This window comes from Papaver somniferum, chromosome 9, assembly GCF_003573695.1.
Source record: "Papaver somniferum cultivar HN1 chromosome 9, ASM357369v1, whole genome shotgun sequence".
NCBI lineage: Eukaryota > Viridiplantae > Streptophyta > Magnoliopsida > Ranunculales > Papaveraceae > Papaver > Papaver somniferum.
In genome coordinates this window covers 186798380-186810199 of record NC_039366.1, presented here as the reverse complement: position 1 = coordinate 186810199, position 11820 = coordinate 186798380, and the positions used below count along the sequence as shown (strand labels likewise).

At 37.8% G+C, this 11820-nt stretch overlaps 1 protein-coding gene across 7 annotated transcripts; it reads right to left on the bottom strand.

Annotated features, from left to right (window-relative positions):
- Positions 1 to 3360: 3360 nt before the first annotated feature.
- LOC113311082 (increased DNA methylation 1-like) lies at positions 3361 to 10974 on the bottom strand. Of its 7 annotated transcripts, XM_026559929.1 has the most exons (13): positions 7558 to 7619; positions 7353 to 7427; positions 7159 to 7240; positions 7010 to 7069; positions 6874 to 6926; positions 6618 to 6784; positions 6151 to 6331; positions 5785 to 5842; positions 5449 to 5694; positions 4989 to 5050; positions 4432 to 4459; positions 3980 to 4120; positions 3384 to 3825 (listed from the first exon to the last, which is right to left on the bottom strand). In XM_026559929.1, the coding sequence occupies exons 3-13, from the start codon at positions 7210 to 7212 to the stop codon at positions 3733 to 3735; spliced, it is 1143 nt and encodes a 380-aa protein (XP_026415714.1). In that variant the 5' UTR covers positions 7213 to 7240; positions 7353 to 7427; positions 7558 to 7619; the 3' UTR covers positions 3384 to 3732. The 7 variants fall into 7 exon arrangements, 4 of the variants coding, with proteins under 4 accessions (XP_026415713.1, XP_026415714.1, XP_026415716.1 ...); XM_026559928.1 differs by having other exon boundaries at positions 3361 to 4120; positions 5785 to 5839; XM_026559931.1 differs by lacking the exon at positions 3384 to 3825 and having other exon boundaries at positions 3977 to 4292.
- Between the last annotated feature and the right edge of the window lie 846 nt (positions 10975 to 11820).

Sequence of the window (11820 nt, the reverse complement as noted above, 5' to 3'; positions counted from 1 at the left end):
TGGACGGAATTTACGGGAATAATCTCTATGTGCGGATTCTATTGATTCCGTGCTTTTCCAGAACTCTCTAAACGCGTCATACTCCAGCTAGGACTCAAACTAGACCTGATACGTACAAATCCTGGCGTCAAATTCTCACACAATCTCTGAAACCGATATACATGTCCATCTCCTCTGTTTTTCTCTCACGGCTTATCCAGCCCAATTCGATCGACCAAATCACTTGCATATGACCTATTATCCTCTAGCAAGTCCATCCCAAGAATTTCCAGTGATTTAATCTCCATAAAACTCCTCAAAAATCCGAATCCTAAACTGCCAGGCGTGAAAGCTAGTTTTCCCGCCAATTTTCTTCTTTTGAATTTGGGAAGGAAAGTGACCTCCCCCTATCCTGTGATGTTCTCCTTTTAGCAGCTTCCTGGAAATGAGTCACCCCTTAGTAATTAGGTTACCCTTTATCCAAAATCAAGGGCCCGTATAGCAGGTGTCCTCTGGGTGTCTTTATCAACTTTTCGAGCCGAATTTCTCCGCACAAGTGTATTTCTCCATAAACACCTATAAAGACATAAAAAGCCATAATAAATACGAAATCGAGCACTAAGAATATATACAATTGGGATCATATTAGACACATAAATGCGTTTATCAGTATTCTATGCTTATCTTTTTCTCGAAGTATGTGTTTTGGTAAAGCTTTTCGCTTTAGCCAAGTTTATCTTCATCTTTCAATCACTAGTTGAGAATTGCTCTGACGTGAAGACAATCTGTGAATAACGGTTTGGATAGCGTTCTAAGAGAAAGTCTCAACGATTGAAATGAGAGTAGATTACGTAACCCTTGATCCGAAATTCTTTGAACTTTTTTGAGCAAGTATGTTCGGTAGGATTGTGGAATTGGCTTGCCAAGTCCGCGAACCCAGTCCGGGAACTCAGTCCGCGAACTGCGGAAGTTCTCAAACCCGATAATTTTTGCTGGGATTTTCGAAACTCGTTTGTGGGACGCAAGTCCGCGAACTCAATCCGCAGACCTAGTCCGCGAACTGGCGGAAGTTTTCGACCGAGAATTTCTGCTGAGATTTGGAAAACTCAAGCCAAATGCTCAAGTCCACGAACTTGTTTGTGAACTTGAGTGGTTGTAATCTAAGATGATTTGCTTTGAACATAATATTAAATTACTAAGGAATGCTTTATGCAAACCGTGGCTATAATGTTCATTGAGCCGATTCGAATCGAATCGATATCTTCTAGAGTTCAATTGTGTCTTGTGTAGTTACATAAGATCTCATACCAATTGAATGTCTCTCTAACTAGTTCGTTTGAGTCAAGTGGACTAGTTATGATGAATGAGGAACATGGTTAATATGTGAAACTCATATGGTTACCTTTTGGGTTGCTATATTGGACCAACATGTATGTGAACGTTTTGGGCCGGTTTTCATAAACTCGGAAAACGTACACGAGTGTGTTTGACAAGCTTTATCTTTCGATCTAACGGTTGAGAGATATTGGCTTTGATCTAAATCAGTGGTTAATATTGTTTGCTTAATTCTTAAGTAAAAACCCTGGTTTGAAAGGCTATAAATAGGAGACGTCTAGGTTGAAGAAAAACTAATCCCCACACACCTTTCTTGTGTGATACTAGTTTTCTTCAAAGCTAGAGTCGATCTCCATTAATCCTTGAGTTTCTTCTTCAAACTCGGATTAACGACTAAAAGACTTCATTGGGATTGTGAAGCCAGACCGATACTACTTTTATCGTAGTTGGGTGATCTGATCTTACGTTTCTATCGTTATGAGTACAATTGTTTCTGATTGGCTCGAGAACTTGATTCTCCGATAGGTAAGATAAAGTATTCACGAACATCTTCGTCTCACTGTTCGTGAATTCTCAGTATTCTTCTTGTGTATTCAGGAATCGAGTATTGAGAGGTGATTGATATATCTAGGTTGTTCTTCGGGAATATAAGACCGGATTTATCAATTGGTTCCTTGAATATACCTTGATAGAATTATCAAAAAACAGAACAATAAATTAGGGTTTATCTGTGGGAGACAGATTTATCCTTTGACAGACTTGTCTGTGTGAGACAGATTTGTTTATTGTCAAGCCTGCGATTTTGGGTCGTAGCAACTCTTTGTTGTGGGTCAGATCAGCAAAGGGAATCAAGTGCGTAGTATCCTGTTGGGATCAGAGGCGTAGGGGTGCAACTATACCTTGTATCAGTGGGAGACTGGTAGGGGTTCAACTATAGATCAGATCGAAGTTAGTTTGGAGTAGGCTAGTGTCTGTAGCGGCTTAATACAATGTGTATCTAATCTGGACTAGGTCCCGGGGTTTTTCTGCATTTGCGGTTTCCTCGTTGATAAAATTTCTGGTGTCTGTGTTATTTCTTTTCCGCATTATATTTGTTTATATAATTGAAATAATACAAGTTGTGCGTTGTTAATCAATTGGAGATCCAATCTTGTGATTGCTGGTTTCATTGATTAACATTTGGACATTGGTCTTTGGTACCGCCCAAGTTATCTCTCTTTAATCAAGACTCGTTGTTTGCTTAAGTAAGATTACATTGAGAGATAGAGATATCAACTCCTTGAGACACTATATTCTAGATTGAGTCTGACTGTCTAGTTGATTCTCTAGTAGAGTGTTTCGGAGATTGTCCGTTCAGATTGCTAATCGAAATATTGGATGGTGTTGTTAGACCCCCGCTTTTTCAGGTATACAAAGATATGAAGATGATTATGGGTGACATTTGTCCTGCGATCCACGGATTTAACTGGGACCAACCGTATTTATGCGGATGGATTTTCGGACCGTTCGTTACTGGGTGAGACGCGGATGGAATTTTTAAAATCCAACGGATGAAGGATTTGGTCCGGATGCGATCTTGAAAATCTGTTGGGCATCCATATCCGTTAAATTAAGTGCATTTATATAGTTTTAAAAATATTATGAATAAATTAGAAATTTTAATGTGTTTGTTTGGGATGTTAATATATATAAAAAATATGTATATGTGTATCCGCGCCCTAGTTTTTTGAGAATTTATAGAATTTTAATCTTTTCAGAATTTATAGAATTTTATCATGTCCACTAGTTTTTGGAGAATTTATAGAATTTTAGTCTTTCCAGAATTTATAGAATTTTATCATGTCCGCGTCTGTGCAACCTTGCATCTACTTATCCTTCATTTCAAAAGAAGACGTGAGATGAGAAAAATTCAGTCTTTCACATTGGTGAAAGTCATTCCGGTCGACCTACGAAACAGGTCCAAATCCAATTTTAAGGAAATGGCAAGATCAACTATTTTTTTCCTTTTTTTGGACATAGCAAATGTAGGCGCATTCATGCATATTTGAAGAAAAAAAAGGTTTGCATGTATCAATACTACTAGGTAGGTTATAATTCTGTGCCTCTTGTTGTACACTTTACATACTACAACTTTTTTCTTCTTTTCCTCTACTATGGAGGAATATTTGGTACATTAAACAACACCTATCAATTAATCTTCTTTCTCTCTTCTACCAAGGCTTGGCTATTTATCAATTAATATTTCTTTCAACCAAGGCTTGGCTCTTTATCAATTCGATACTTTAACTGCTAATGAAGCAAAATTGCATACAGAGAACAAATAAATTGGGAACTAAAAAACTTGAAAATCAATTCAGGCACTATGGCTCTTCTCAGGGAAAGATAAATCCACCGCGAGAGACCATTATTCAGAAACTACTACAATCCACCGATCCTTGGTGGAACCGGTTTCTCTAGCATCGCCGTCTTCTGGAAAAACATCAACTGAGTATCCCTTGTGTACTGCAGCAACTGCTCATGATTGAAAAGTAAAACTGAATGAGAACAGATACATTAAAGATAATAATAAAGAAAGAACACCGTTATTTGTAAAGTGACACGAGATACTCGGGGGGCTTCCCCTTAAAAACAGTTCAAACTCATAAATGGTGTGGGGGAGGGCCACTCGCTCTTCTGTGATCTTGGTGAAGCCAAATTTATTGATCCAGATAGATTCGGCTTCTTCAGCAGCAGGGAGGACAATATTCTCCACATTCAAGGAGCACAGAAGCCTCTCAATACACGAGAACAGTGCTTGGAAATAACCCTACAAAAACTCAGGACCAGTTAGCCTAAAGCTGGTAAAAATATATTAAGAGATCAAAGATCAAACTCGTATCATGACATTTCCCTGGCTATCTTTAGTTGTAGCTACCAAAGGAAGCTCAACAACACCCGAGCCAAAAATCCTGAGAATTCCAGCTGACACCACAACCGAACTGAATCCCATGAAGTAAGTCAACATTATTCAAGAAGAGAAAAAGAATAATGTCATGACCACCCAAGTTTTACAAAACAAACAACGTATTATTTCTAAAATACAACTTACTTTACAGTTAAAATTGCACAGTACATTACCTCGAACTCCTGCCCAGCTATATTTCGCCTGCATCATACGAGAATATTACTTTGTTATTACTCGTAACTGCTAAGGGTGTCTTTATTGCTATTAGGCTTAATCAAAATTTGAGCGCATTTTCCTTGCAAGATAACTCAACATGTTGCTTAATTGAAATTCCAGATTCTGATGTTTTCCATCTAGAGCAAGATGTTTTATAACACAAGCGCAACTAGTGTGGTATATGCAATGTGCCTAAGGAGATCTGGGAACTGACGCGTATGTATCTGTAGGTGTAGCATATCAATTGCAGCACTGCTCTTAGGTACCATGCGTGATTATAATATCTTAAATTTTATGACTACATATCTTATGGGCATTGCTTGGTTAAGATCCTAATTCAACCAAAAGGTCCAACACATATTCTTATGAGCATATTTCAGTTAGCTGTCACACATCGTTGGACTTGACAATAATATATGCAAATTATTATTGCACTCAAATCAAATTGCAAAATAGATCGAGCAGAAATGGCATTTTAACCAAGAAGTCAATTCAAATAATGAAATGAACTTACCCATAAACCATAGCAGGAATAAGATCACGACCTGACCTTTCAACTATTGGATCAAAGCCATGCTGGAAACCACAAAGATTTAAGAATTAATCTACCAATTCCGTGATTAAAAGCAGAAGCATAATTGAATATATATATATACTACCACTAGATTTATCTAATGCAAAAGTCCAGTCAAATAAAACCCTTCTTCCTCACCAAGGCTTTTCTTTTTTACCATCTTGTAGTTCAACTACCTATACGAACTAAGCTAGTAAGGATACAGCAAAGAGTTGCAAATATGCTATGGTTACAAGTACGTCAAATGTACACTACGGAGATGGATAAGATTCTTACCATTAACATAGATGTATCATATATGTCAATGATATAAACCGAATGAATTAATCAAGAAATTGAGGTTCTTCAGAACAAACCCGTATCATAAAAGATATTAACATTAATATCTGCAAAGACTTACTCTAAATATTGCAGCAGCCTTAGAAAGCAGCGGCCGATCTTCCGAAGATCCATATTTTCCACTTAAAAGTTTCCATTGCACATTAGCCCCAACTTCATGAATTAGGCCTTTCTCAATAAGCTTTTCGTCAATAATAGTAGTCAGTGAAGCTGGAAAACCCTTTGGCCAACCAAAGATCAAGGCTTGTAAAGCAGTATGTATACTGGTGCAATCCTCAGAGCAAAACCATTTTCCTTTGGGTAATTCCTGTGTTTAACCATGCGGTAAGTGCTAAATATAACCTCATCTAATGTGTGCATGGGTGTAGTTGGAGAATCAAGTGTTATAAAGACATACTTGGTCACAGAGCATGACTGTTCGCTCGTCAAATCTTGCTACACTGAAGTCATGCCTTCTAACAGAAAGTAAAAGAAGTAAGAATAGATAACTAAAAGTAACTTTTTACATATGTCAACCCATATCTTGCAACTATTCAAAATTTAAGAGTGCTGCTAAAAAAAATTGACATAAAGTAAGCAGACATTAGAAAAACATTCTAGAAATATATCGCCGACGCCTTGGTGAATTACCAAGATCGTTATCACATTTGATATTGTGGCACAGGTAACTTTTACTTGATACCTCTAGCAGAAGATTCAGCTCTAATGATGCCACAAAAAAGCTTTATATGAGATGACATCAGTACTGAGTACTGAACATTACCTGCAAACAACACATCCACCTATTTCAGCAGCTGGGGCTCTAACAACCCGCGACAACCGTATTGTTAGTGGTCTGGAAACACCAGATTCGCTGAAAGCTGACATTCCATCTGCCTGTATCTTGTCGTCGCAATATGGGCAATTCCAATCACCTTCTGGGAGGCACTGTAATTCCAAACAAACTGCAAACACAGTGGAAAATAATACATAAACAATCTATCAAATAAACATCACAATTACGTGTAAACCACAATGTTCTGAAGCCTGTTGTTTCGGGAAAAAAAGGGACCACATATAACATGTGTAAGAATTTAAAGTTTCAAAAGTTACAAGATAAAATTATGAGAAAAGAAGCACCAGAATTTGTGTATCAAGTTCCCATATGATAAAATATGGAATTAAAGTGAAACACACACGATCATATCTTGGAAATTTGGAAAATTGGAAAATGTCTTAACAAGTACAATCCTCCATGGAAAGCCCTCGGGCATCCATCACAAAGTAACAGATCTCCTCCATCTCCACATACTGTGCACATATCATCGCCACCGTATATTGCTAAATTTTGTCCACTTGCCAGAGAAATCGCTATATCATGAAGTGATAGTCCACTAGAAGTATAGATATGGCGATAGCTACAGAAAGAAAGTATGTCAATTAGAGATGTAAAACAACAAAATATAAACTGGCTTTAACAAGTAAAAGGTACTTGCGAGACACTCACGGTTGACGCCTAGTCGCCCATCCAGCATGAGCTTCAAACTGTGAGGGACTAACCTGTTCCCCCCAGAGACATAATAAGTAAAGAAGAATACAAATACGGGACTGGATTTAAAGATGTAAGGGGTCAATGATCCTACCTCGCTATCACAGCAACTACATAAAATACCATTTCCGTGCTTATAGCCCTCAAGTGCTATCTGCAGTTAGCATATACACCACAGTCAGTGGTCAAATATATATGTGATGAAGATATGGCAACACAGGTAGATGTATCAGCCAAACATACTTGTCCCTTCGAATAGTAAGCCAGTTCAGCTCCATCAGGAAGTCCATTAGGCATGAAAAGTAACCTATGCAGATCATTATCTCTGCAAGACAAATGACAAACTGTTATGCACCAAAGCACGCTAAGTACGAGCGATAAAAAAACAAGATGGAAGGTGGGGGAGTTGATGATAGGAACCAAATTTTGTACTGTACCTCTTTTTAGACTGACGACTGATATACTTCTTCTGCCGAAAGGAGCTACTGGGGTGTGGCTTCAGTAGTGTTGGCCTAAAATTAATATAATTTCAGGATCAGTAACCAACCAAGCTAATAACATAAATTTCTTATTTCAGTTTCTTTCTTGCACTGAAAATCGAAAAGAAAACATAAACATCAAAAATGGAGAAATTTTCCCAACCGTTCATGCAATTGCACTGTCTCATGCGTTGCTAAGGAAATCTGTGCAGCCGGGTACTTTTGAACCAAAGAGTGCGGCAAAGGAACATGACTATCCTCGGTGGCTTCTTGGAATGCTAAAAAAATCAATTAAAAGCCGCTTAGTTACTTATCATATTATATCCGCTAGAACTCTAATTAGAAACAGAAAAGAAGGTTCATTTCCATAATCAACCAGCAAAGCTAAAATATAACAGACTCACCTTAAAATAGGGTGATGATACACGCGATGCTTCGGCTGAAATACCTTGCCTATTTCACTCTTTCGTTCAACTTCCGCCGAGTTCTCTGTTTGAAGTGATTCTGTAATATAGATATATCAAGTCAGAGTAAATCTTACTAACACGGGGAGAAATAAAAAGTAGTAGCTTTCATCAATTACATTCTGGCCGTCATGCACAATTCAATCACTGGTTCTTTTTCCTCTGTACATTCAAAACAACAAGAAATCCATGGTTGGAAGTACGGCTTCCCAATGCCAGTCAAGGATTCCAATTTCCAATCAGAAAGGTTCATTTTCAATTAGCATGGTGTTAAATGCAACAGATGGTTCATTAAACTACCAATCGGGATATAAAGATAAGCAGGCCAAACGCATAAAAAACTTAAGAAAAAAACTCATAAGTTTGTTCAGAACACAAAATTACGGCTTAAAAAAACATTCGCAGGAGTGAACCTTAATTGGAGTAATAACACAAAAGCCTGTGTTACCTTTCCAACAAAGGTAAGACTGCACATTGATTGATGGACCAACCACAGATTGAATTACTTTATCCAGCGAGCCGAGAGGAATATTCCTTAGCTCTTGCACTGCACAGTAGATTGATTTGCCATTGTCCAACAAAACATAATTATTTGGATGCTTTGATTTGCTACCAGCATGTTGCACAAACACATGAGCATTGACTACCTGCATAAATCATCTTTGGTTGAGAAGATGGAGAAATAGATCACAGAAAACTAGTAGTTAAGTTAGATGACTCACATTAGAAAAGTTGCACAATCCACATCCGCACAAGTAACCACAACCACTTATAATTCCACGCAGCATTCCTTTCTGTAAGCATTGTAGAGAGCAGATCAACTAAAGATTAACAGCATGTGAGGTAAACAGAAAACACATAACCATTATTACCTCTCCTTTATAATACTTCACAGATACTCCTTCGAGAATACCGGTTGACAACAACTTTCTGACGTTAGTAGGGTAGCTATTCAAACCAACCTTCATCTTCATTTCCATCTTCTTAGGAGCCAAAACCATCGAATCTGATCCAGAAAAGGTCATTCCAGAAGTGTCTACAAGCATATCAGCACTTGAATCAACCAACTTTGAGGAGTTTATCCCACGTCCTGAGTGATAATGGTTGTATGGTAGATAATTGTCCACCCCATTACTTACAGGCTGACTTGTTTTACTAACTACACCACTTTCTGGTTCCTTTCTCTTTCCAAACTTGAATATAATTCTTCTTATACCAAAACTAGATGTTTCAGAAGCTTCCAATATAACTTGAGTAGTTGAAGCACCAGAAGGAGAAACAACACCTCCAGATAGGTCCTCATCCTCATCAGTACTTTCATCATCACTGCTGTTATCATCAGAACTTTCTGTACTTGAACTCCCGGTACTACTACACGCAATATCACCACACACTGTTGTCAATAACCCATTAACAAGCTGAATTGACACAGTTTGACAACTGGAAGCGTTCTCATGCAAAGGAAGATATGGATTCAACACCTCCGATTTGGATTCTTCATTTGAAGTTTCTTTATTTTGCTTCTTGTTGAGGGACGTCTCTCTTTCTGAAGCATCCATAACAAATTCATGTGTGCGCTTCAATTCTGTTTTGGGAATTTACATCATCCATTGTCCCATCTGCTGGTGGTGTTAAACAAGCAGGTACTTCACCCATCCACAATTACTATATATCCACCACCGAAATATAATCAAAATCCAAAACAGAAATGGAAATGGGAAATAAAAACTCATATTTAAGTATTGAAGAATTACTCAGCACTGAATTTTACTAAAAAAAAAAAAAAATGAAAACAAAAAATATCTCAACTCACTCTCTTAAAGCAAGAACAGTAATGGGACAGTTTGAGTCCAAGTATCAAGTTCTTGCTTCACTATTTAATGCACTAGAGTCTAGGAGTTCCATACGAGCAAACATGATGCCCGTGCATATCTGAGATTCTCGAGTCAAAAACAGATCAAGCTATCTCATTTATGCTAACAAAGGACTTCGCTGTCAGAACTGTGCACAAGCATTTATCTTTCTCATATGGTATCATAGATTCAAGCTAAACTATAAAAAAAGAAACTCCTAGTTATATGAGAAGATCATGGAAGGAGAATCAATTTCAAGCAATTTCTATGGGGGATACAATGAAACATGACATGGGACTACAGTAAAGTAAGGAGCTCTCGGTATATCTTGGATACTAGAGTGCACCCGCCGAATGAGGTAAATTTCTCAAGCAGTTACTTTCACAAAACAAAGAATCATATTCCTTGTGCAGATATAGGTCCATTGATGTCTATACTTCTGAAGCTTGTCCATGCTGAGAAACATTGAGATTGGAGTTGTTACTTGAGACTCATTTTTCCTAACAGTTGTTTCCATTCCAGAACATTGCAAACATATAGATATTTGAGGAGACTGAGAAATGCTGGTGGATACTTTTTCAGTTGATAGAAAATGTAACATTCCGTGGAATTATATTGAAATACACAGCTTAGAAAATGAAAATTCAATTGAGTAAGGTGAAGAGACAACTCACTTCAGAGTATCCTCAATTCAGGAAAAAAAAATTAAACTTAAACCTGTACCAAGAAGTAAGAAAAATGAAGGAAGAACCCTAAATTTAACAACTCGGTACAACCAAATAGATCATATAAGAAATTGTAAGAAATCTAGGTAAAAGAAATGGAAGAAGATCTGAAAATTTTGATATAACATACCTCAAACACCAACAAATTCAACCTTCAAAAATCACATCCAGATTCCACCCAAACTGAGTGAATCTAAGGTTCTCTCCTCCTGCTTTGCAACTCCGAGATCTAATTTCTAGATTAGGGTTTAGGATTTTGGAAAGAGAAAAGTAAGGTTTCGATTCGATCATAAAGGAACAAAAGTAAAAGTACAGATAGAGATAGAGATGAAGAAATAAAATTAGGGTTTTCTCTGCAACAAAACGGGAACGGCAAATCCCAACCTGGGGCTCCCTAGGTTGTTGGAGCGAAAACTGGAAATTTAGAAAGTAGAGAGAGAGAAATTAAAAGAGGCGCGACGAATGATAGGGACGGTTTTATATGTCTAACGTACAATCATGATAATCATAATCTCAACAGCAGTTCTAGACTAACCGAAGCAACTCACTTCGCTTTGCACCCAAGCACTAATAGAGAAGGTGGAGCCCGCGCCACCAGGAGTTTAGAGGGGGGCACTTATTTGTGGCGGGTCCCATAAAATTGTGAGAGGGCATCGAGGTTGCGGGATAAATTCTTCGATGCATTTATCATATCTCTAATCTCAAAGTTGGCCCCTAGCTCAGCTGATCATCTCCGTTTTTCAAAGTTTCATGTGTTCCATGAGGTCTCAGGTTCGAGTCCCCGATAACGTAATATTCATAATATTAACATTGAAGATAGGGTTAGCTTGCCCCCTTGTAATACAATCTCAGCCCTCGCTCCCGTTTCGTCTCCCTTGGCTAATGTAATAGTATGTCGTTGGCACAATCTCAGCCCCCTCCCGTTTCGTCTCCCTTGGCTAATGTAATATTATGTCGTTGACACAATCTCAGCCCCCTCCCGCTTTGTCTCTCTTGGCTAATGTAATAGCATGTCGTTGGAACTTAGCTTGTTAGGCTTCCAACTAGTTTCATGTAATCATAATCCGAATTTTTTATTTTTTATTTTATTGATTTTTTTTTTTTGAAGAAAGAGGTAGCCTTCTTAATTCTCATTTTTTTTCCGAAGAGCGAAAATTTGTGTTAAAAAGAAAAATCGTCCAAAGGCAAATTACATAAGCAGTGCCACAAGGAACACTGAAACTATGGAGAAGAAAGAAAAACTAGTTCTGCAAGACTAGTTACATAAGCAGTGCCACAAGGAACACTGATACCATGTAATCATGTTATAGCTCAAAAGAACTAGGGACTGTTTAACATGAACAATGACCTCTTCCACATCCTTAAGTCTTCCGCCAAAAACTCT

Coding starts and splice junctions, on each gene's coding strand:
- LOC113311082 (XM_026559928.1), bottom strand. CDS start 7,212: ATGCCTAATGGACTTCCTGATGGAGCTGAACTGGCTTACTATTCGAAG. Junction 6,927..7,009: donor GTAGTTGCTGTGATAGCGAG/GTAGGATCATTG, acceptor TGGGGGGAACAG/GTTAGTCCCTCACAGTTTGA. Junction 4,460..4,988: donor ATTCCTGCTATGGTTTATGG/GTAAGTTCATTT, acceptor CGTATGATGCAG/GCGAAATATAGCTGGGCAGG.